The sequence below is a fragment of the Phocoena phocoena genome, chromosome 6 (assembly GCF_963924675.1).
Source record: "Phocoena phocoena chromosome 6, mPhoPho1.1, whole genome shotgun sequence".
NCBI lineage: Eukaryota > Metazoa > Chordata > Mammalia > Artiodactyla > Phocoenidae > Phocoena > Phocoena phocoena.
The window spans coordinates 72,640,415-72,666,759 of NC_089224.1; the positions used below are offsets into that span (position 1 = coordinate 72,640,415).

Sequence of the window (26,345 nt, forward strand, 5' to 3'; positions counted from 1 at the left end):
TCTTATCTCCTCTCTTTTTTCAAGTTAAAAGGGGGGACAGATGGATACAGAGACACTGACCCAAAATTCAGGAATTATAATTATATAATGAAAGTCAGTGGCTAAATAAAATATTTTTCCCCTTAGCATTTCTAATTATATTCATTCCTTAAAACTATACTTTTATTAAAATTGTCTTACTGGACTCTTTTGCCTTTTAGAGAGTGTTCCTGCTTGTAAGGATTATTTTGTTGTTTTGAGGAGTTCGCTTAGCTTTTATTGTACTCATAAAAGACAATATGAATTATAGATAGGAAAAATATAAAAGACTCTTCAACACTGACAGTTCATATGATCAAATCATAGCAGTATGGAAATCTGGGAGCTGTAGAAAGGGTATATAAGAAATGAAAATCAGCATTTTCAACTTGATTCCTTTAGCACTTTGAGACTCTTGAAAAAAACTCAATTTAATTTTTAAAAATCTGTGTTATTTTCCAGTATTTCGCCCCATATCTGCTAATGCCAAACTTCAGATGAATCGCGGATTGGATTTTGACTTTTCTGCCCCCAAAATAAGCCTGGATATTGAGTTACATGACATAACAATTGAACTTAATAAACCACAGGTGATTTTTTTTTAATGAAATTTTAAATTGTGAGTTATAGTTTGATAAAAGGAGAGCTAAGATTTTAAATGTTTTTCAAAAACTCATAATGGTATATGATAACATTTCCTTAAAAAGTCAATAATTTAACTTTTATCTTTGACAAACAAAAAATCTGAAACATTTAAGAACTTTAATTTTTTCATTCTTCAGTATTTCAGTCTTATGGAACTTCTTGAATCGGTTGATATGATGACGCAAAATCTACCATATAGGAAATTCAAACCTGATGTACCTCTCCACTACCATGCCAAAGAATGGTAATATGCCTTAAATTTTTTCAAATTGAAGTATAATCGACATATATTAGTTTCAGGCGTATGACCTAATGATTCGATATTGGTATATATTGCAAAATGATCACCACAATAAGTCTAGTTAACATCCAATATCATGCATAGTTAACAAAACTATTTTTTTTGTTATAAGAACTTATAAGATCTATTCTCTTAGCAACTTTCAAATATGCCATACAGTATTAGTAACTGTAGTTGCCATGCTGTACATTATATCCCCATGATTTATTTATTTTATAACTGGAAGTTTTCTGGATCCCCTTCACCCATTTTGAGCATCCCCGACCCACTGCCTCTGGCTACCACCAGTGTATTCTCGGGATCTATGAGCTCATTTTTTAAAATTCAATATATAAGTGAGATCATACAGTATTTGTCTTTCTCTTTGTCTGTCTGACTTATTTCAGTTAGCATAATGCCCTCAGTAGCCATTCGTGTTGTCACAAATGGCAAGATTTTATTCCTTTTATGGCTGAATAACATTTCATTGTGTGTATATATATACACACATTTTCTTGATCCATTCATCCATCAGTGGGCACTTGGTTGTTTCCATATCTTGGCTCTTGTAAATAATGCTGCAGTGAACATGGGAGTGCATATATTTTTTGAATTAGTGTTTTCATTTTCTTCAGGTAGATACCCAGTGGAATTGCTCAATCTAAGTTTTTTAAGATTTAAAAAATACAGTATAAAAGTGAATTTCTTGACTTTTTGAGATACTCTTTAAGGGCTGATAGAAACTATAATGTAATATTTGTCTTGAAACACTTGTAGTGGCTTTTGCTTATTACATGAGTAAAATTAAGTTAAAGGATTCTTTATAATGAATTTACAACTGGAAATACTAGCATTCCATTCATTTACTGTATTTTTGGAATTATTAAGAAACATATCCCAGTTTGTTTTCTAACCGTGTCTTTTTTTAGTTTTCAAACTTTGGTATCAGACATATTAAACCTATTATAAACCTGAAAGGGTTATGGTAGTCTATAAAGTGCAACCCCTTTTTAAAATTCAAAAGTCTTATTTTTCCAGTTACTAAGCTCTTTCCTAGTTTCTAGAAGTTGCAATTACTCTTTCAGTTGACTATTTTAATTACTATAGAAGTGGCTGAAGTGCTAGTTGCCAATTAATACTTTAATAGTTTTTCTGTAGAACTATATTTATTGTAACAAAATTCAGTGATTTTGATTATTTTCATTTAGGAAAGAGGTAAGACTAAATAGTGTATTGTTAATTACTAATAGGGCTGGGAAGAAGCAAGTGCCCAGATAATATACCATTTTCATAGTCTCTGTATTATGTATGCTGTTAGAGTAGGAGCAGTATCAGTTATATTTTATACTGTTGGTCTGAGAGTGTTTTTAAGTGTAGGGTTTTTGTTTTTATTTTTTAACTAGGTGGGTTTATGCTATATGTGGTATTCTTGAAGTAAATGTTCGGCCCCACTTACGGATGTGGTCATGGAAGCATATAAGAGAACATAGGCAAAAAATGAAGCAATATAAAGAACTGTATAAAAAAAAGCTAACAAGTAAGAAGCCATCTGGTGAACTTCTCAACTCTTTGGAGGTTAGCATTTAAAAAATTTGTTAAATATTTTGTACTACTTAACTCCTCAGTCTTTAGTGACTAACACTCCCTACTTATCTGTTCTAATTTGTACTGATCATTCTCTGTCTCTTTTACTTACTAGACTTTTTCATACTCCTTAACTTCTATGGGATGTTACAAACCCTGGTGATGTTTTCCTGTGTGCATTTGGAATTTGAGATTCTCCTCAATCTGGAGAGATTTGGGTTTATGCAAATAGTAACTGGAAGCCTCATTATTATGACATTTACAAACCTCAAAAGCCTAGAAAGTATTTGTTCCATTGATTCCAGTCTTCTCTGTGTTGGTTTCAAAGCCTTATGTTATGTCACCACTCCATTTTTCCCTATGTTACCATCTAACTGTGCATTAATCAAATAAATTTCCTGTCTTCTATATGTATATGCTTATACTTATAGCCAAGTCTGCTCATGCATTCCATCTGCCTTTCTTCATCTCTATCTCAGTTTCACTCATTCCTCAAGTTTTGCTTACATCCCATCTCTTGTATGAACTTTTCTGAATTTTTTGCTCAAACAGTGCTTTTTTTCCTCTTAATCCTTGTGGCATTTCTGGTCTTCACCAGCAACTTTACGTTTAATTAGCTGGCTCCTGAGTTCTCTAAATATTAGTCTTAATCTTTTAGCATTATGGTATATTCTAGACGGGACTGTTTTACTGATGGATGAAGTACAGCTTAGGGAGTCTAAGAAGAGTTAGTCTCTCAAAAGTAATGGAATTATTTTGAATCCAGGCCAATTTCCAAAAAACTCCCTAAGATTGAGTTTTATTTTTATTTTTGAAATAGAAGACTTTCTGAAGACCTAGGCTATTATGAATGCTTGGGTTTCTGCTTTGGTGGTTACAGATTTCCTTACCTAGTTTTGGATCTTAACATTAACCCTCTAAGTCTACTAGACTGTAGAACCCTGAGTAAAGTTTTCCAGGTAATGGTTGGTCATCACTGTTTCTCTTTGGGACTAAAAGTGGTTTGAGCATGAAGCTCTCAAAAGTAATCATGGAAATAATGTATAGATATGATGAAAGATTGAGCTTATCTCAGTTTATTTCAGTAGCTATACTGAAATACTTGGAAAAGTATAAAATTTATTTCAGTAGCTATACTGAAATACTTGGAAAAGTATAAAATTTAAAAACAAGATTTAAGTGTATCTAGATCTACTTGATATATATATCTTAATGATGACGTATGAAATGTGCATGTAATATGAAGGACGTATAATTGTATTTTTAGTTGAAAGTGACACTAATGTGTTTACCCTTAACTGTAGTTAAAGCCCAAATAAAAGTCATTTAAAACAGTGCATGTATGTTATCTTCTAGTACGTGCCTGTGTATCTTGTAGTATTCTAACTCTTACATGCATGACATGTATGATTTCTTTGTTGAGAAAGTTGTTCCATCATTACTAATTTCCAAGCTGACGTATATACAAGCATTGCTTTTCAGAATTTAACAGGAATATTATGTTGATGGGTGACCTGTTTTCTGCTTCCTATCTCTTCTTTAGTATAGCAATTTGATAGAGAAAAATGAAAATTATTTATATAAAGTTATTTATGTAAACACACTTTATTTATATTTTTAGGAGTTGGAAAAGACTTTGGATGTATTTAATATAACTATAGCAAGACAACAGGCAGAAGTTGAGGTAATTCCAGATTGTCTTTCAATTAGTAAAAATAAATCTAGAATTTATACAGATTTGATAGATGTTGTAATGTTACTGGTATTGTGCTGTAATATACTGTTTCCTAAAAAGGGTTCAAATTTGCTTATTTCTTTTACAAGAAAATTTCATGCACTGTTTTGCTACATGTATTTAAACCAGACAGGTTCTATGGGAAAAAAATTCTTTCTAACTAATTGGGTTTATCAAATACTGAGAGTTCATATGAAGGTGAAAGCCAATTTTTTCCCCCCCATTACCATTGCTTATAAGACAGTGGTGCTAAGTACCTGGTAATCCTAAATTCTGATGTTTGGCCAATGTTGTGGTTACTATGTTTTATTGTCAGTATGATTATTGTTTACACTTATTCACTAAAGTAGATAAGTTTTAGAAATATCATCCTGTTTCTTTAGATTACTAAATAAAGGATAATTTGTCATTTGTTTGTAAATTTATTCATTTTAGGTAAAGAAAGCTGGATACAGGATTTTCAGAGAAGGAGCACAAGAGTCAGAGGATAATAAAGGATGGTTTAGCTGGCTGTGGACTTGGTCAGAATCATATACTAAACAACAACCAGATCTTAAACCTGGGAGTATGTCCATTTCATTTTATAGTAGTGCAGTTAATCATCAGGCTATGGTAGTGTAGCTAACCATCAGGTGTGAAATTAAGTTTTGCAGGAAATTTTCTCTTTCATTAAAATAGACATTTTAAGTCTTATTTATTTATTTATTATAATTCTTATTATCAGTAATATTACTATTAAATATTGTAAATATATGTGTTAAATAAAAATCAAATAAAATAAATTTTAAAATCTTACTAATGCTTGCAAAAGAGCATTATGTCTAGAGGATTTAGTAAGTGCATATAGCACAGTCATAGATAAAATAAAAATTCCGAAAGGGTATAAACCACTGTAAATTTTTATCGAAATTATTTGTTGGAAAGATTTTTGCTTCCCAACAAAATGCTTAAGACCATGGAGGCTTAGGGGCTTAGGTTTACATCCTAGATCTATCGTTTATTAGCAGTGTGGCCCTGGCATATTATTTAAGCTCTCTAAACCTCAATTTCATCATCTGTAATAAAATGTGGAGAAATGGTATTAATATTACCTACTTTGTACACTAAGTATGTTGTTTAACACAATGCCATTAAGTGCCTAATACAGGTATCTATTTTGTGTGCTTAATACAAATATTTAGAAATTAATATTGCTAAATTTATGTATCTAGCAATTCATATTTTGGGAGAATAAACCTTCTAAAATTGGCAATGCCATCTAGCATTCAGTGAATATAATTTCTTAAAAGTATTATAAAAAGAGAGTAAAATTTGCATTTAATTTATTAAAAACAGCTAAATTTTGGGTCGGTTTTATCTTGTTACCAGTTAAGAACATAAAACACTTCTTTATGATTTTTAGGTCTTGAAGAAATGTTGACACCTGAAGAAAAAACTTTACTATATGAAGCAATTGGCTATAGTGAAACAGCAGTTGATCCAACCTTGCCAAAAACAGTAAAATGTTTTCTTGCCTTATACCTGAGCATTTAGTGATAGATATGCCTATTTTTAATCCTTTCAGAAATATACGTTACTGAGTTGTTCTGTCATCTTTCTTTGAGTCTATAAATATTGCATTTATTTTAGTTTCCAAGGTAGGGATGAAAATTGTCCCCTACTTTTTAGTGTTATGTGGTGATCCTTTAATATATGAAGGGTTGTGTTTGAAGTATTTTTCTGGTTTTTGGAAAGAATAAACTATATAAATAGGAGTATTTGTTGTATATATATATATATATATATATATATAATAATTTTTTTCATTTTATTCCTCTGAATATACTCTAGTTTGAAGCCATGAAGTTTTTTGTTCACTTGAAAAGTATGTCTATTATTCTAAGAGAAAAACAACAAAAATCTGAACTGTTAGATATTGTAGTGGAAGAATTTAGCACTTTGATTGTGCAAAGACCAGGAGCACAAGCAGTTAAGTAAGTATTAATTTATTTTCTCTTATCCGTAAGAAAATATTTCACTGTGAGATTGGAATTTAGTCATACAGTATTTTGTAAAGAGTACTGCGGTTTAATTTGTCCTTTTGTATTTTTAGAAAGGTAGTTTTTTTCATTAATATATATATTTTGGGATTGTTAAAATAACACATGTTCAGTAGAAAACTTCATGCTGAGAGACACTAAAGAATAATACAAAAATGTCAGCAATCACAGTATTGAAAAAGAAACAGCATTAACAATTTTGTTTTTATCTGGGAGTGTCTTTATTTTATCTTCTGTTTTAAAATAGCTTTATTGAGGTATAATGCACGTACCATACAATGCACCCATTAAAGTGTACAATTCACTTTTTTGTCACATTGTATTGTATACCAAATCCACATGGTATATTTACAAGCTTGTACAACAGTTATCATTACCTAATTACAGAACATTTTAACACCCCGTAAAGGAAACAGTAATACCCATTAGCAGTCACTCCCCATTGCTCCCTCTCCCCAGTGTCTGGTAAAAACTATTTTACTTTCTTTTTTTTAAAAAAATTATTTATTTATTTATTTTTGGCTGCATTGGGTCTTCCTTGCTGCGCGCATGGGCTCTCCCTAGCTGTGGCGCATGGGGGCTACTCTTCGTTGTGGTTTGCGGGCTTCTCGTCGCGGTGGCTTCTCTTGTGGAGCACGGGCTCTAGGTGCATGGGCTTCAGTAGTTGTGGCTCGCGGGCTCTAGAGTGCAGGCTCAGTGGTTGTGGCACACTGGCTTAGCTGCTCCATGGTATGTGGGATCTTCCCAGGGATCAAACCCATGTCCCCTGCATTGGGGGCGGATTCTTAACCACTGCACCACCAGGGAAGTCGCACTAATTTACTTTCTATTTCTAAGAATTTGTTTGGGGCATTTCATATTAATGGAATCATATAATATGTGGCCTTCTCTGTCTGGCTTCTTTTACTAATAGGCATGATATTTTCAAGGTTCATCCATGGTATAGCATGAATTAGTGCCTCATTCTTTTTTATTGCCAAATAATATTCCATTGTATGGATACACCACATTTTGTTTGCCCATTCATCAGATGATGGATATTTTTGGTTTGTTTCCACTTTTTTGCTACTATGAAAAATGCTGCTATGAAAATTAATGGACAGTATTTTGTATGGACAAGTTTCAAGTTTTCTTTGGTTTATATACCTAGGAGTGGAATTGTTGCCTCAAATGGTAACTCTATATTTAACTTTTTGAGGAATTGACAGACTGTTTTCCAAAGCAGCTGCATCATTTTACATTCCCACCAGCATTGTGTGAGTTTTCCATTTAGCTACACCCTTGCCAACACTTCCCTGTCCTTTTGATTACAGCCATCCTAAATGAGTGTAAAGTAGTATCTCACTGTGGTTTTGATTTGCACTTCCCTGATGGCTAATGATGTTGAGCATCTTTTCGTGTATTTATTGGCTGTTTCTGTATAGTTTTTTTGAGGACTGTCTATTAAATTCCTTTGCCCATTTTTTTCTTTTATTTAATTTTAAAAACTTATATTGAAGTATAGTTGATTTACAGTGTTGTATTAATTTTTGCTGTACAGCAAAGTGACTCAGTTATACATACATGTATTCTTTTTCATATTCTTTTCCATTATGGTTTATCATAGGATACTGAATATAGTTCCCTGTGCCATACAGTAGGACCTTGTTGTTTATGCATTCTATATATAATAGTTTGCATCTACTAATCCTAAACTCCCCCCTACCCCTTGGCAACCACAGGTCTGTTCTCTATGTCTGTGAATCTGTTTCTGTTTCATAGGTAAGTTCATTGGTGTCATCTTTTAGATTCCACATATAAGTGATATTGTATGGGATTGTCTTTCTCTTTCTGACTTACCTCACTTAGTATGATAATCTTTAGGTCCATCCATGGTGCTGCAAATGGCATTATGTCATTCTTTTTTATGGCTGAGTAATATTCCATTGTATATACCTACCACATCTTCTTTATCCATTCCTCTGTTGATGGACGCTTAGGTTGTTTCCATGTCTTGGCTGTTGTAAACAGTGTTGCATTGAACATTGGGGTGCATGTATCTTTTCAAATTATAGTTTTCTCCAGATATATGCCCAGGAGTGGATTGCAGGATCATATAGAAACTCCAGTTTTAGTTTTTTGAGGAACCCCCATACTGTTTTCCCACCAACAGTATAGGAGGGTTCCCTTTTCTCCACACCCTTTCCAGAATTTGTTATTTGTAGACTTTCTAATGATAGCCATTCTGACTAGTGTGAGGTGCTACCTTGTTGTAGTTTTGACTTACATTTCTCTAATAATTAGTGATGTTGAGCATCTTTTCATCTGCCTGTTGCCCATCTGTATATCTTCTTTGGAGAAATGTCTACTTAGGTCTTCTGCCCATTTTTTGATTTACAGTGGTTTTGGTTTTTTTGTTGCTATTGTTACTGAGTTGTATGAGCTGTTTGTATATTTTGGAAATTAAGCCCTTGTCAGTCGCATCATTTGCAAATATTTTCTCCCAGTCCATAGGTTGTCTTTCCATATTGTTTATGGTTTCCTTTGCTGTACAAAAGGTTGTAAGTTTGATTAGGTCCCATTTGTTTATTTTTGCTTTTATTTCTATTGCCTTGGTAGACTGACCTAAGAAAACATTGGTATGATTTATGTCAGAGAATGTTTTCCTATATTCTCTTCTAGGAGTTTTATGGTGTCATGTCTTATATTTAAGTCTTTAAGCCATTCTGAGTTTATTTTTGTGTATGGTGTGAGAGTATGTTCCAAATTCATCGATTTACGTGCGGCTATCCAAATTTTCCCAACACTATTTGCTAAGGATACTGTCTTTTCTCCATTGTATATTCCCTCCTTTGTTGAAGATTAATTAACCATAGTTGTGTGAGTTTATTTCTGGGCTGTCTATTCTGTTCTGTTGATCCATATGTCCTTGTGTCAGTATCACACTGTTTTGTTTACTATAGCTTTGTAGTACTGTCTGAATTCTGGGAGGGTTATGCCTCCTGCTGTGTTCTTTTCCTTCAGGATTTCTTTGGCAATTCTGGGTCTTTTATGCTTCCATATAAAATTTAGGATTATTTGTTCTAGTTCTGTGAAAAATGTCATGGGTAATTTGATAAGGATCTCATTAAATCTGTAGATTGCTTTGGGTAGTATGGCCATTTTAACAATATTCTTCCAATCCAAAAGCATGGGATATCTTTCCATTTCTTTGAATCATCTTCAGTTTACTTTATTAATGTTTTGTACTTTTCAGCATATGAGTCATTAACCTCCTTTGTGAAGTTTATTCCTACGTATTTTATTTTTTGATGCTATTTTGTAAGGAATTGTTTGTTTACATTCCCCTTCTGATATTTCATTGTTATTGTAAAGAAATGCAACCAATTTCTGTATGCTAATCTTGTATCCTACTACCTTGCTGAATTCGTTTATCAGTTCTAGTAGGTTTTTTTTTGTGGAGTCTTTAGGGTTTTCTGTATATGGTATCATGTCACCTGCATATAATGACAACTTTACCTCTTCCCTACTAATTTGAATACCTTTTATTTCTTTTTCCTGTCTGATTGCTGTGGCTAGGACTTCCAGTACTATGTTGAAGAGAAGTGATAAGAGTGGGCATCCTTGTCTTGTTCTACATTTTAGCAGGAATTCTTCTGAGTATTATATTGGCTGTGGGTTTGTCATAAATAGCTCTCATTATGTTGAGATATGTTCTCTCTATACCCACTTTGGTAAGAGTTTTTATCATGAATGGATGTTGAATTTTATTGAATGCTTTGCTAAGGAATGGGGATGATAGGCAGATAAACAGAAATGCCAGAGTGCTATCTTTCTGAAATTCAGCTGTCTTTTCCTCTTTCATTTTTCCCTGGTTGCTGTAAGTTTTTTATTAAATTCCAGACTTGCAAGAAAGTTGATTCTGGGAGTTTTTGTTAGTTTAATCGTCATTTCAGTGGAGAAACTCGATTATTTGAGCACCTTTTTCTGTCACTTCCAAAGACAATACTTATCCATTAACTTTTTTTTTTAAGGCTTTATTATTTTAGAGCAGTTTGAGGTTTACAACAAAGTTTAGAGGGAGGTATAGACATTTCTCATATACCTTCTACCCCTACACATACAGAGCCCCCCTGCAATTATCAACACCACTCACCAGAATAGTACATTTTTACTAAAAATGAACCTACACTGGCATAATCACCCAAAGTCCATAGTTTACATCATGGTGCACTCTTGTTGTACATTCTGTGGTATGGACAACATAGAATGACGAGCGTCCATTGTTACAGTATCACACACAGTATTTTCACTGCTCTAAAAATCCTCCGTTCTGCTATTCATTCCTTACTCACTCCCCCAACCACTGATTGTTTTACTGTGTTCATAGTTTCGCCTTTTTTAGAATGCCCTGTAGTTGAAATCATACAGTGTGTAGCCTGGCTTCTTTCACTTAGTGATATGCATTTAAGCTTCCTATATGTCTTTTCATGAATTGATAACTCATGGTTTTTAGCACTTAATAACATTACATTGTCTGGATGTACCACAGTTTGTTTATCCATTCACCTACTGAAGGGCATCTTGGTTGCTTCTACGTTTTGGCAGTTATGAATATAGCTGCTGTAAACAGCTGTGTAGGTTTTGTACGGACGTAAGTTTTCAGCTCCTTTGGGTAAATATCAAGGAGCCGATTGTTGGATCACATGGTAAAAATATGCTTAATTTTGTAAGAAACCACCAAACTTTCTTCTAAAGTGACTGTACCATTTTGAATTCCCACCAGCAATGTATGAGAGTTCCTATTGCTCCATCTACATCCTTGTCATTACTTGGTGTTGTCATTATTCCAGATTTTGGCCATTCTAACATGTATGTAGTTGTATGTCACTGTTGTTTTAATTTTCATTTCCATGATGACATATGACGTAGAGCATCTTTTCATATGCTTATTTGTCAGTCTTACTTGGTGAGGTGTCTGTTAAGATCTTTAGCCCATTTTTTAATTGTGTTGTCTGTTTTCTTCTTGTTGAGTTTAAAGTGTTCTTTATATATTTTAGATAACAGGTCCTTATCAGATGTGTTGTTTGCAAATATTTTCTCCTATTCTGTGGCTTATTTTCTTATTCTCTTAAAAGTAATATCTACTGTAATTGTTACTGTTTTCTATTTATTGCCCTTGTTCTTTGTTCCTGTTTTTGTCTACCATGTCTTTTCTTCGTTTTGCAGTTTAATCGAACATTTTGTATGATTCCATTTTCTCTCTTTTCTTGGCACATCAGTTAAAATTTTTAAAACTTTTTTTAGTGGTTGCCCTAGAGCATTTAATATACTTTTTTGTTTGTTTTATTTTAATTTTAAAAAAAATGTTTACTTTTTATTGGAGTATAGTTGATGTAAAATGTGTTAGTTTCTGCTGTGCAGCAAAGTGAAAAACTTATACATATACACTCTTATACATATACACTCTCATACATATACACTCTTATACATATACACTCTTATACATATACACTCTTATACATATACACTCTTATACATATACACTCTTATACATATACACTCTTATACATATACACTCTTATACATATACACTCTTATACATATACACTCTTATACACTCTTATACATATACACTCTTATACATATACACTCTTATACATATACACTCTTATACATATACACTCTTTTCTAGATTCTTTTCCCATATACGTCATTAAAGAGTATTGAGTAGAGTTCCCTGTGTTATTCAGTAGGTCTTCATTAGATACCTATTTTATATATAGTAGTATGTATAGCTTTTTTTTTGTTTTGCCTTTTTATTTATTTAATTTTTTTTTAACATCTTTATTGTGGAATACCTGTTTTCTTTTTTTTTTTGCGGTACACGGGCCTCTCACTGCTGTGGCCTCTCCTGTTGTGGAGTACAGGCTCCAGATGTGCAGGCTCAGTGGCCATGGCTCATGGGCCCAGCTGCTCCGTGGCACGTGGGATCTTCCTGGACTGGGGCACGAACCTGTGTCCCCTGCATTGGCAGGCGGGCTCTCAACCACTGCGCCACTAGGGAAGCCCCTTTCTTTTTTTAAAAAAAAAACGTCTTTATTGGAGGATAATTGCTTTACAATGGTCTGTTAGTTTCTGCTTTATAACAAAGTGAATCAGTTATACATATACATATGTCCCCATTTCTCTTCCCTCTTGTGTCTCCCTCCCTCCCTCCCACCCTCCCTATCCCACACCTCTAGGTGGTCACAAAGCACCGAGCTGATCTCCCTGTGCTGTGTGGCTGCTTCCCACTAGCTATCTATTTTATGTTTGGTAGTGTATGTATGTCCATGCCACTCTCTCATTTTATCCCAGCTTACCCTTACCCCTCCCCGTATCCTCAAGTCCATTCTCTAGTAGGTCTGTGTCTTTATTCCTGTCTTGTCCCTAGGTTCTTCATGACCTGTCTTTTTTTTGTTGTTTTTTAGACTCCGTATATATGTGTTAACATACGGTATTTGTTTTTCTCTTTCTGACTTCCTTCACTCTCTATGACAGACGCTAGGTCCATCCATCTCACTACAAATAACTCAATTTCGTTTCTTTTTTTTTTTTAAACAACTGATCTAAATCTGCTTTGAAATAATACTATACTATTTCACAGGTAATGTGAGTACCCAGTAATAACAAAATATCTTAATTCTTTCCTCTGATCCCTTGTGTCATTCCTGTTATTCAATACACTGTTAGATTATTAACAATGAACATACTAATAATCTGTTAGGACAATTAAATGTTTGTATTTTACCCTCACTTTCCTACTTCAGTGCTCTTTCTTTATGTAATCTGAGTTTCCAACTTACATTTATTTTCTTCTCTCTATGTAACTACTTTTAATATTTCTTGAAAGGCAGGTCTAATGACAACAATTTTTCTCCATTTTTGTTTGTCTGAGGAAGTCTTTATTTCTTCTTTACTTTTGGAGGGAAAGTTCACGGGGTACAGAATTCTAGTTTAGAGTTTTTTGCTCTTACACTTTAAAATACTTATTATACCCTGTTCTTGCTAGTATGGTTTCTGAGAATGTGGAAGTAATTCTTACCTTTGCTTCTCTATAAGTAAGGATTTTTTTCCCCTCTAGCTCTTTTTAGGATTTTTTTTCTTTATATTTGATTCTTTGTAGTTTGAAAATATGCCTAGGTGCAGTGGGTTTTTTTTGCTTTTTGTTTTGTGGGGTTTTTTTTTTAGCATTTATTCTGCTTGATGTTCTCTGAGCTTCCTAAATCTGCTATTTGGTATCTGATATTAATTTGGAGAAATTCTCAATCATTATTGATTGAAATATTTCTTCTGTTCCTTTCTCTCTTCTCCTTCTGGTATTCCCATTACTTGTACAGTACAACTTTTGTAGTTATGCATGGATATTCTATTCTGATTTTTTAGAAATGCTTTCTGTATTTTTCTGATCTATTCTCCAGCTCAGGGATTTCCTTAGCTGTGTAACTGTGCAGTCTCCTAATAAACCCATCAAAGTCACTCTTGTTACAGTGATTTTTATCTTTAGCATTCATTTTTGGTTTTCTTAGGATTTCCATCCCTCTGTTTGCATTGTTCATCTGCTCTTGCAGATTGTCTACTTTATCTGTTAGACATATTAACCGTTGGACATATTAATTGTAGTTGCTTTAAATTTCTAGTCATGTAATTCCAGCATCCCTGCCATGTTTGGTTCTGATGCTTGCTCTGTCACTTCAAATTGTGTTTTTTGCCTTTTTGTATGCCTTGTTATTTTTTCCTGATAGCCAGACATTATATACTGGGTAAAAGGAATTGCTGTAAATAGGTCCTTAATAATTTGGTTATAAGATGTGGGAGAAAGGGAAGAGTTTTGTAGTTCTGTGATGAGCTCTCAGTCTTTGAATGAGCCTGTGCTTCTGTACTGTGAACTTAACAAGAGTGTCTCAGATTTTTCCCCTACCCACTTAGCGGGGATAGAATGGGCAGTATGGGCTGGAGTTGGGTATTTCCCTCCCCCCATATGGAGTGGTAGACTTGACTGGAGTTGGATATTTCCCTTCCTTTGGTCATTTTGGCTCTGATAATACCCCATTAGGTAAGGCTCTAGTTAACTCGTTTCTCCAGAGGGCAGCCCTTGCTAAGAACAACAGAGTGCTCTGGCATATTTTTGAATGGTTCATCGTCCTCTCCACTTAACTGAGGAGGGGATATTTTTCCAATATTTACTGTGGGAACCTGGTCGAATTCTTGGAGGTGTATCTCATATTATTTGGGGGACTCCCCTGTGGCTGGGTCCCCTTAGAGTTTTTTATTTTAATTAATTTTCATTGGAGTATAGTTGCTTTACAATATTGTGTTAGTTTCTGACTCTTTTTAAAATTTCCTTCACATTTAGGTCACCACAGATCATTGAGTAGGGTTCCCTGTGCTAAACAGTAGGTTCTCATTAGTTATCTATTTTATACATAGTAGTGTATATATGTCAATCTCAATCTCCCAATTCGTCCCCCTTCTCCCCCCCCCTTGGTAACCATAAGGTCTCTACATCTGTGACTCTTATTTCTACTTAGCCAATAAGTTCACCTGTACCATTTTTCTAGATTCCACATATAAGTGATATTATACAGTATTTGTTTTTCTCTTTCTGACTTACTTCACTCTGTATGACAATCTCTAGGTCCATTCATGTCTCCACAAATGGCACTGTTTCATTCCTTTTTATGGCTGAGTAATATTCCATTGTATATATGTATCATGTCTTCTTTATCCATTCCTCTGTCAGTGGACATTTAGGTTGCTTCTGTGTCCTGGCTATTGTAACTAGTGCTGCAGTGAACATCAGGGTGCATTCATCCTTTCCAATTGTGGTTTTCTCTGGTTATATGCCTAGGAGTGGGATTGCTGGGTCATCTGGTAGCTCTATTTTTAGTTTTTTAAGGAACCTGCATACAGTTCTCCATAGTGGCTGTACCATTTTACATTCCCACCAGCAGTGTAGGAAGGTTCCCTTTCCTCCACACCCTCTCCAGCATTTATTGTTTGTCAATTTTTTGATGATGGCCATTCTGCCCGGTGTCAGGTAATAGTTCCCTCTGGAGTTTTTAACTCTCAGAGTTGTCCACACTAAGTCTCCAGCAGTTCAGTTACAGTTTAGGTTTTTCAACCTTGGCTCTAGTGTCTGTGGTGGTTTCCTTTTTGCAGATCTCTGCTCTGGTAAGCCATGACTCCACTCCCTGTCTGTGTCGTCCGTCTTAGGGGCAGCAGTTTGCCCTGTGTACTCCCCTCTCTTACATATCGAAGAAGAGTTGTTGATTTTTTGGTTTGTTCAGCCTTTTACTTGTTGTTAATATGGAGTGGTGACTTCAGACTCCTTTCATAGGGAACCAGAAACCCCTGACCCTTCAAAAGCTTCTTAATCTGGAAATCAACATGTGAATAGAGTTCTTTGTGAATTAATCTATGTCAGTTTAGATCTAATAGTTGTCTATTTTCTTCAGTGTGCATGGAATGGAGTAGCAAGAAATGCAAAGTGAAATTTTTTTTTAAAATAAATTTATTTTAATTTTTGGCTATGTTGGGTCTTTGTTGCTATGTGCGGGCTTCCTTTAGTTGCAGGAAGTGGGGGCTGCTCTTCGTTGCAGTGTGCGGGCCTCTCGTTGGCAGTGGCTTCTTGTGTTGCGGAGCAGGGGCTCTAGGCGCACGGGCTTCAGTAGTTGTGGCTCGCAGGCTCAGTAGTTGTGGCTTGTGGGCTCAGTAGGTCTGTGGCATGTGGGATCTTCCTGGACCAGGGCTCAAACCTGTGTCCACTGCATTGGCAGGTGGATTCTTAACCACTGCGCCACCAGGGAAGCCCTAAAGTGCAATTGTTTTTATTATTTTTAATTTGAAAAATACCTTAAAATTGTACTGATTGCTAATTTCTGTCCTATCTTTTTTCATGCAGATTCGAAACCAAAATAGGTTCATTTCATATTACTGGCTTACCAGATAATTCAACAAAACCCCGCCTCCTGTCTTCCTTGGATGATGCTGCATCACTCTTGCGAATTATATTTGAGATAAATCCATTAGATGAAACTGTTGCTCAAAGGTGTATCATAGAAGCTGAACCTTTAGAAATGCTATATGATGCAGTAAGCATTTTTGTAATTCCTAAGTTTTAATATATTTCAATTTGCCTTGCGTTTGTGCCTCATGTTAATGATGCTTATTTTAACAGAGAACAGTAAATAGTATAGTGGAATTCTTCAGACCTCCAAAAGAGGTAAATCTAGCACAGCTGACTTCAGTGACTTTGACAAAACTTGAAGAATTTCGTGATAAGACAGCAGCAGGTAAATGCCAGTATTAATGTTGGTGAATTAAGTACTTATCCTATACTAAACTTTCAGTCATGTTATGCTGATTTTGGTAAAGTATTTTTTGAGTTTATATTTCTAGACTAGATACAGTTTTAGTTGAAGCTAATTTGGTACCTTTATATTTAAATTTAGATATAATGATAATCATTTCTTACACTTAGAAAGGTCTAACCTATGTACCACATTCAAGTTAATTGCAAAAATTTTTTTAGGATTTTTGAAATTCTGTTTATGACAGAAACTGGCCTGTCATTTTCCTTTCTTGTAATGACTTCCAGATTTTAGTATATTGACCTCAGAAAATAAAAGTTGCATCTTTTATTCTTTGGAGAATTTGTGTAAGATTGGTTTGTTCAGCCAATTGGTTTGTTGGGTCTCATTTCTTCTTTCAGTGTTTGGCATAATTTGGGTTTGGAGATTTCTTTGGGGAAGATTTTAAATTAGAGATTCCATTTTCAAAATATAGTGGACTATAGAGATGATCTCTGGTTTTTGATGCTTTGTAGTTTGTTGAGACTTGCTTTCTGGCTCAATATATGGTAATTTAAAAAATATTCCATATATGTTTGAAAAGCATATCTTTTTAATATCTATACATATCCTTTAAGTCACATTTGTTTATCATGTACTTCAAATCTTTTGTATCCTTACTGGAATTTTTTCCTTCTTGTTTCACCATATTCTAACAGTTATTTAGAGAAATATATGAAGAACACCAAACTTCCCATTTGGATTTGTCTATTTCATGTAGATCTTTAATTTTCTTCCTTATAGAGTTTGGTGCTATATTACTTACATGCAGAGATATTTTTTTCCCAATGAACCAAATTTTTTATCTGTATGAAGTTGTCAATATTTTTAGTAATGCTTTAATTTTTTAATATTTTTTCTTTTTTCTGATATTAGTATGGATATTCTAGGGTTTTTTTTGGTTATAATTTGCCTGCTATAAGTTTTTTTATTCTTTTACTTACTTTTTCCCTCTATCTTTATTTTTAGATGTGTCATGTCAACAACATATTTTGGGATGTTTTTCAAGCTGTGATACTGACAGTCATATTTCTTGACTTTTCTTTCCTGCCTTTGGATAAATTTTAGCATTACTTCCTCCACTCCCACCCTTGTACCATTTGAAACTTAAATATTCTCTTTCTCTTTTTACTGTAGTAATTAAAACACAAATTTTTGTTGAGATAAAATGTAATAAAACATTTTACCTTCTCCCAATCATTGCAAGGAACACTTTAGAACACTTTAACTCCTTTCACCATCCTCATTACTTACATGCTATTGTTATTTTTTTCTTGTTTTAACTTCATAGAAAAATTTTTGTTTGTAGAGTCAATGCATTGGTTTATAATTACCTATATATCAACTACTTTCTTTGCTCTTCATTCCTATTTGAACTTAACACCCTTTATCTGGGATTATTTCCTTTCTTTCGGTAGTTCATTTATACATTGTTTTCTTTATTGAGAGTCTGCTGATGGCAAACTTTTTTGTTTGTTGTATCGTTTGGTTTTGGTCTGAAAGTAATTGTTCTCAGTTTTGAAGGATATTTTTTTTACTGGATATGTAATTCAGAGTTGATGATTATATTGTTCTTAGCACACTGAAGTGACCATTCTACTGTCTTTTGGCTCCTGTTACTGATGTTGAAAATTCAGGTGTTAGTGTGTTTGCTGCTTCTTTGTAGATTATCCTTTTTCTTTTACATTTAAGGTGTTTTTATCTTTTATATTCTATAGGTTCAGTATGATGTATCCAACTGTGGACCAATCTGAGGATTGGTAGATTTCATTATTTCTAGAAAATCCATCTGGAAAATTTCTAGCCATTAACTCTTCAGATTTTTTTTCTCTTGATTCTCTTCTTCTGGAACTCTGGCTAAATATATTTTAGCTTATTTTACTCTGTCATTCTTAACTTATATATTTTGTTTTCTTTCCATCTGTTTTTCCTCTGTTGCATGCTGGGTAATTTCCTTTAATTTATCTTCTGATTTTTACTGAATCCCTCTTCAGCTGTCTAATGTGCTTAATAATCTTCCCATTGTGTTTACTTTCTTTTTTTTTTTCATTGTGTTTACTTTCAATGATTATATTTTCATTTTAGGAATTCTGCTTTGTTATATTTAAAATCTGATTTTTTATTCTTTATAGTTCTCTTTCCCATGGATATATTCAAACTTGTCTTTTATTTCTTCAAACATTGTAAGCACAGTTGACCCTTGAATAATGCGAGAGTTAATCTGTGTATAATCTGCAGTGGGCCGTCTGTATCTGTAGTTCTTCCAGATCCCCGGATTCAGCCAACCAGACACCATGTAGTAATGTAAATATTTACTTTTGAAAAATATTCTTGTGTAAGTGGACTCACCTGTGTTGTTCAAGGGTCAACTGTATAGTTATTTTATATTGTCTCACCAGATAATTATCTCTTCAGTTCCATTATGTTAAGACTTTTGTGTTTTTATTTCTCCTCTCTTTTATTTCTGCTGTTTCTTATATTCATGTTAACCTTTGTCTTTTTGTTGAGTTTTGATTGTGAGCTGCTCATTTTTATTGGAAAATTATTTGGGAGAATTCCCTGAAGTCTAGGATAAATGGACTTTCATTCAGGGAAGAATTTCATTTTTTCCTGCCAGGTATCTCGAGCATGTTGGTGGGACCACTATCTAAAGTCATTACTTGAGATATTTTGGAATGACAAAAGTTGTGCTACATATCCACTCGAGGACTGTATTATGATTATGATTCACAGGAAGACTACCCCTTTTTCCCAGTTTTTCTCAGAGACATTCTTTGCATTCTATGGGTAGGTTTTAGGGACAGGGAGGTTTAACTTATGGATTACTCTTACTTTGAGTATGTACCTTTTAGATCCCAGATTTATGAAAAGAACTCCTGCTAGACTCATTTTTTTTTTTTTTTTTTTTTTTTTTGTGGTACGCGGGCCTCTCACTGCTGTGGCCTCTCCCGTGGCGGAGCACAGGCTCCGGACACGCAGGCTCAGCGGCCATGGCTCATGGGCCCAGCCGCTCCGCGGCATGTGGGATCTTCCCGGACCGGGGCACGAACCCATGTCCCCTGCATCGGCAGGCGGACTCTCAACCACTGCGCCACCAGGGAAGCCGTAGACTCCTCATTTTTGTCATCTGTTCTTTTTCTTTTTTATTTATTTATTTATTTATATTTTTGGCTGTGTTGGGTCTTCGTTTCTGTGTGTGGGCTTTCTCTAGTTGCGGCGAGCAGGGGCCACTCTTCATCGTGGTGCGCAGGCCTCTCACTGTCGCGGCCTCTCGTTGCAGAGCACAAGCTCCAAGCACACAGGCTCAGTAGTTGTGGCTCACAGGCCTAATTGCTCCGCGGCATGTGGGATCTTCCCAGACCAGGGCTCGAACCTGTGTCCCCTGCGTTGGCAGGCAGATTCTCAACCACTGCACCACCAGGGAAGCCCTGTCATCTGTTCTTTATACTCTGTGAGGCTATGGAAAGGAGTTCCAGAGTTTACCAAGTGCAGAAAATGGTCTCAGGATAAAATTTTTATGGCTCCCATTTAAATCTGTTAGGTTTTCTCTTTCAATCTGATTTTTGGCTTCATAGATCCTTACTTTCTTGCCTCCTCTTAGTGTTTTTAGTAGGTTTCGTTGTTGCTGTTTGTTTGTTTTGCTTTATATCCAACCATTTTTGTTGCTTTTAGTGGAAGAGTAGGTTTGCCTACCTATTTATTCATGTTACCAAGATTTAGAAATCTAGTTAAATGTTTTAGTATAAGTTCAAGACTTTATCTTAGTTAAAATTCACTTTGGTAGATTCATCCATTTTCATAGAAAGTTCTGATTGCTTTTTCTGGTTTACATACAGTTTTATTGAAGATGATTTAATAATCCAGGATTTTCGTTGTCTCAGAGTAATATAAAGATCAAGTATCATTGTTCAGTATGGTAGAAGTAGCTGTATTAAGTTCACGAATTGGGAAGAATTATATAGATTCTAATATTTCATGTAACTTAATTTTTTTAGATGTGTATCTCCCCAGTTTTCCCAAATTGGGTTTATGGGTCAAAAACTTCTTTTTGAAGAAGTATTCCAGTTTTGTACTCAGTTATATTTAATGAGTATACACATTGACTAACAAATATCTTACTTTATATTGAAAATATTTTGCTCAAGTTTATTTTAAAATTAATACTAATTTCACATTATTTTAAGGTTGTGCTACCAATTCATGTGTTTAATGATTCTCTATTTCTTGAGTAATTTGTGAAAACAATTCATTTTAAAGATTTAACTTTTATGCAGGTCTGCTGTATATTATTGAGACACAGAAAGTTCTTGATCTCAAAATTAATTTGAAGGCTTCATATATTATTATCCCACAAGATGGAATTTTTAACCCTACATCAAATCTGCTTCTTTTGGATCTTGGTCATCTAAAGGTATATACTACTAATAATTATTTTATAATATGCCATTTATGGTGTTTCTTTGTTTAAGATGTATTTTGGTTTTTAGAGGTTTGATTTGGTATATTTTTAGCTTAGTAGCAGAAACTAGGATTTGAGGAATCTTCCCTTCTGGCAAGTAAAGTGAAGTTTCATTTAATTAGATAGTTTCCCTACATTTCTAATAGGAAAATGACCAACTGAATGCTGAAGTTCAGAGGTGAACCTAAGAATTATATTTATAAAATTTGAGAGTAATGCTTGTGGAGTTTATTTCCTTTTCAATTTAAATTTATTACTTGGTCAATTAAAGTGTGTAGAATGAAGGGGAGTTCTGGAAGTAATCAAATATATATTCATCCTTCTGAAATTTTTTGTGTATATACTTTAGATATTGGCATTTTAATATTTCTATTAAATAATCCTAAAATTGAGAGATGGTCTTCTTGCATTTTGCTTCTTATTCAATTATGTATGATTTTTCCCCTCAGTATTGAGTAGAGAATAATTTTCTTTCGGTGTTTCTAGATCTATGCTGTTCGGTATGGTACCCACTGGCCACGTGTATTTGTTTAAGTTGATTAAAATTTTAAAAAATTCAGTTCCTTAGTTACATTAGCCACATTCAAGTGTTTAATAGTCACAGATGGCTAGTGGCTACTGTATTAGAACAGATGGAGAACAATTCCATCATCATAGAAAGTTCTGTTGGACAGCAGTACTCCAGATCATGAAATGTAGAGGAATAACTTTAACAATTTAACGACCCAGAAGGGATGGATAATATTGGAATGCTCTTTCTGGCTACCTAACAAATACGTGCCTTTCCTTAATATTGACATTCTCCTTATTTTATATATATATATAAAACTCTTCAGTTAGTAATTATGTAGACACTGCTGGATTTACATTTATAATAAAATTTTATACAGATAATTATTCATATTTGAACTTAGTTATGGAATTGGTTTATGGGCAGTACGGTATAGTGGAAACAGCCAGTGGAAAGGTATAGTGGTCAGAAGGGTATCTCTCTAGTTTTATGACCTGAGGCAATTTTCTTAACCTTTTGCCTAAAATTTATTACCTTTCAAACAGGTAATCAATTTTGACTGTCTACTTCACATGAACTATGTAAAATAAAGGGAAAAATAAAAAATATATATACACATACATGTATGTGTGTGTGTATACATATATATATATATGTATAAATATGAATTAATAAGATCTTTATATACTACTGTGAAGTGATCTCCAGGATACTTGAGTGAAAACAGTAGTATGCATAGTATACCAAGCAAGGGGAAGTACAACTATAACTTGCTTGGGGTTGCATAAATGGCAGAGCTGGAACTAAAATTCAGGTACACTAATATTTAATTGTGGACTCTCACTTCTTATAAAGTTATCTAAATATCTGTCATCGTGCCATGGAAACATTTTGTAAGTTATATTTGTCTCTTAATTTTGTTTTTAATAAAAAGGCTTTTTAGCAGATTAAAAAAATTTTTAGATCTATTATTTACCAGGACTGGCTTTGTTCCCCTTTTTTTTTTTTGCGGTACTCGGGCCCCTCACTGTTGTGGCCTCTCCCGTTGTGGAGCACAGGCTCCAGATGCGCAGGCTCAGCGGCTATGGCTCATGGGCCCAGCCGCTCCGCGGCATGTGGGATCCTCCCGGACAGGGGCACGAACCCGCGTCCCCTGCATCGGCAGGCGGACTCTCAACCACTGCGCCACCAGGGAAGCCCGTTCCCCTTTTTTAATATAAATGATTGGAAAATATAACTTAATATGTAAAACTTTATACCTGGCCTTCTCATTATATATGTCATGGATAAAGACATTTCTAATAGTCTTATAATGTATGTCAGCTTGTGAGTTTATCTCCTCCTGTTAAATTTTTATATTATAGTCTGAAAGATAAAAAAACTTTATATTTTCATTTTGAAGTAATTTAAACTATTAAAATTATCTTCAAGGTGACAAGTAAAATTCGTTCAGAATTACCAGATTTAAAACAAGGTGGGGCGAAACTTGAAGAGATAATGCATAGAGCTTATGATTCCTTTGATATTCAGCTTACAAGCATACAGCTGCTTTATAGCAGAGTTGGTAAGTATACAGTGCATTATTTGTTGATTCATTTTGCTGAAGTGGTTAATTAGGTTTTTAGACAGTTTCTCTGAAGACTTTCATCCTAAATATGTTAGAACTTCTATATTTTTGAATTAGAAGTGATAGTAGATATTTCCTAGGAGCAATATCTCAAGTAGATGTGATTTTATCCCTCAAGAGACATTGACAATGTCTAGAGACATTTTTTGTTGTCACGAGTGGGGAGTTGGGGCACTACTAGCATCTAGTGAGTGGAGGTCAGGGATGCTACTAAACCTCATACAATATGGGCGAAAGCCACCCCACAACAGACTTGGCCCAAATATCAGTAATGCTGAGATTGAGAAATCCTGATCTATACCAGTAAAGGTTGGAAAGCACTGGCACATTTTTAAAGTGGTATTTGTATTACACAATGGGATAACCAGAAGAGGCTGCTCAAGGCCAGAGGCAGCCAGCTTAGGGGCTCTGATAGCCCAGACTGTAAACAGTTACACAAAGACTGCAGAAGGTCACTATCTTAGGAATACCTTTACCCTATTCACTTTGGTGTACAAATAGGCATCTCTGATCTGGATCTAGTTTTTTAGTTGAAGTGACCAAAGCCAGAAATTCACTTGTCAGGATCCATTAAAATAGATAGAGAGCCCAGACTAGTTGAGCCCTCTTTCCACTGTTATATTGCTTCTGAATCTCCAGGGTGTTAGTGAACATTGAGATGTGTATATGGTGAAATTTTAATTATCTGAGCTAACTAATAGAAGGAGGAGCAATGAGATCCTAAAGTTACGATTATTAAAAATGTTAGTGTATATAGGACTGGAACATTTGATTTTTTTCTTTAACTGTACTTGCTTTAAGAGTAATGAACTTGGTTTTTATTTTTATCATATTTCAGTTGGTGTAAAAGGAGCCCAGAAGTATAGTGGATGGCAAATGCAAATTGTTTATAGAAAAATCCATAAATTTATTTTCAAGGAATACATTACTATATTTTGGTGTGTTTGATACATTTTGGTAACTGGTTTTCAAAGTCCATGAGCCATACTAATAGTTAAGATATTGAGATGCTTTGTAAAAAATTGTTTTCAGTATTTCATTATTATTATCTGAAAATTATTGGAATTCCTTGGAGTTGTTTTTGATAAGCATTAACTATTCTTAAATAATTAAATCTTTTGGGGGGCAGGGTTTTTTTTGACATTGGGGTTACTTTATGTAATTGTCATAGACTTCCCTGATAAATACTGAAACACATGCTTCTAAGTATCTTATTTTTTATCTGTAAATTGAGAAGTGAAGGAAATATTTGATTTATCTCGGTACTGTTGGAATTTTAAAAATTGTAATAAAGTCCATTTTACTACCTGTCTTCAGGAGTCTAAGCTTTCATTTGCTTGGTTTTCCTTGACTGACGTTTTAACTGACTTATGGTATTATTAGGTTCAAATGGAATAATGTACATGAAACTGCTTTGTATTACATGGATCCCATTAATCTTGTTATAAATTTTAAAAGTTATTTCTTTGTAATATAGACATGTCTTTTAGAAAATCTGGACAATACAGAAAAACAAAAACATCATTCTTTATCCTACTGCTCACACATGAGCGTTGTTGATATTTTAGTGGATATCCTTTTGGTGTTTTTTTCAATGTGTGTGCCTATGAATGTACGGGATGTATTTTGTGTGGTGTTTGGGAGTGTTTGTGAATGCGTTTTTAACATGATTTACATAGTTTTATATGCTGACCTCCCTTTCATTTACCAGTAATATTTTGGGCACTTAAATTCATGATTTTTACTGGCTAACTAAAGTTCTAAGGCTATGCTGTCAGTTATTTAGCCATTCCTTTACTGAACATTTAGGCTTGTGACACTGCAGTGAATGTTGCCAGAGGGTTGCATGTTGGCAGACCTGGGTGGCAGTTTCAGCCTTATTATCACTCACTAGCTTTTTGACCATAAGCAAGCTGTAAATTCCTCTCAGTCTCATTTTTCTAAAATGGGATGTTATACATCATTGTGAGAATTAAATGAAAATTTAAACATTGCCTAGAACAGTGTCAGTTATAAATCTTAAATGTAACTTTTATTAATTAATACTGAAGAACTGCACTTTTCCCTACCTTTTTCATTATTGCATCAGAGCCATGTTTTTTGAGTAATGTATGGTTGGCATAGTGATTGCCAAGGATGCACAGTAGATTTGATTAAAGCTATGTTGTTAACATTTTAATAAGCATTTTTCCTATTAAAACATAGAGTCTTTGAAAGGGAAAAGAATTTACCTGCTGAGTATGTGTACCTGGGAATATGGCATTAAGATTATCTAGATGAAGGAAGATTTCCTCATACCATGCACCGTATGACTATGAAGTATTAATGGTAATGTTAGGTTTAGTATGTTTTTCAAATTACACATGTGTTAAAACACGTACTGTTTTCTGTAATTAGGTGATAATTGGAAAGAAGCACGAAAACTCAATGTATCCACACAGCATATCTTGGTACCTATGCACTTCAATGTGGAACTCTCTAAGGCCATGGTTTTCATGGATATAAGGATGCCCAAGTATGTATTACCTGTTTCATGTGATTGTAGATTTTCTTAGTAACTATATAGCTAAGAAATGCCATGTTTCATTGATTTTTTTGTAGTAAAATATATATAACCAAATTTACCATTTTTAAGTGTATCATTCAGTGGCATTAAGTACATTCACATTTCTGTCCAACCCCTCCACCATATCAGCTTCACAGACTGGAATTCTACCCATTGTTAAACAATAATACCCCACTCTGTCCTCCCCCAAGTCCATGGCAGTCATCATTCTGTGTTATGTCTCTATGAATTTGACTACTCTAGGTACCTCATGTAAGTGGAATCGTACAATATTTCTCCTTTTCTGCCTGGTTTATTTCACATAGCATAATGTCTTCGTGTTGACCCGTGTTGTAGTGTATGTCAGAATTTCATTTTTTTTAAGGCCTAATTCCATTGCATGTATATATCATATATTATCCATTCATGGGTTAATGGACATTTGACAGTTGTAATAATGCTGCTGTGAACATCAGTATACAGATATCTGTTGGAGTCCCTGCTTTAAATTTTGGGGGGTATATATCCA

At 34.2% G+C, this 26,345-nt stretch overlaps 1 protein-coding gene across 4 annotated transcripts in view; it reads left to right on the forward strand.

Moving 5' to 3' along the window:
* The window catches only part of VPS13A (vacuolar protein sorting 13 homolog A), a 231,975-nt gene that overhangs the window by 46,072 nt on the left and 159,558 nt on the right, over positions 1-26,345 (forward strand). For all 4 annotated transcript variants that reach the window (XM_065879497.1, XM_065879498.1, XM_065879499.1 and 1 more), the window contains exons 11-22: positions 481-608; positions 801-907; positions 2,347-2,518; positions 4,149-4,211; positions 4,698-4,827; positions 5,665-5,759; positions 6,093-6,235; positions 16,227-16,416; positions 16,503-16,617; positions 20,949-21,085; positions 23,076-23,208; positions 25,669-25,786. In XM_065879497.1, the coding sequence (XP_065735569.1) occupies positions 481-608; positions 801-907; positions 2,347-2,518; positions 4,149-4,211; positions 4,698-4,827; positions 5,665-5,759; positions 6,093-6,235; positions 16,227-16,416; positions 16,503-16,617; positions 20,949-21,085; positions 23,076-23,208; positions 25,669-25,786 (1,531 nt within the window). The remainder of the gene's footprint in view (positions 1-480; positions 609-800; positions 908-2,346; positions 2,519-4,148; positions 4,212-4,697; positions 4,828-5,664; positions 5,760-6,092; positions 6,236-16,226; positions 16,417-16,502; positions 16,618-20,948; positions 21,086-23,075; positions 23,209-25,668; positions 25,787-26,345) is intronic.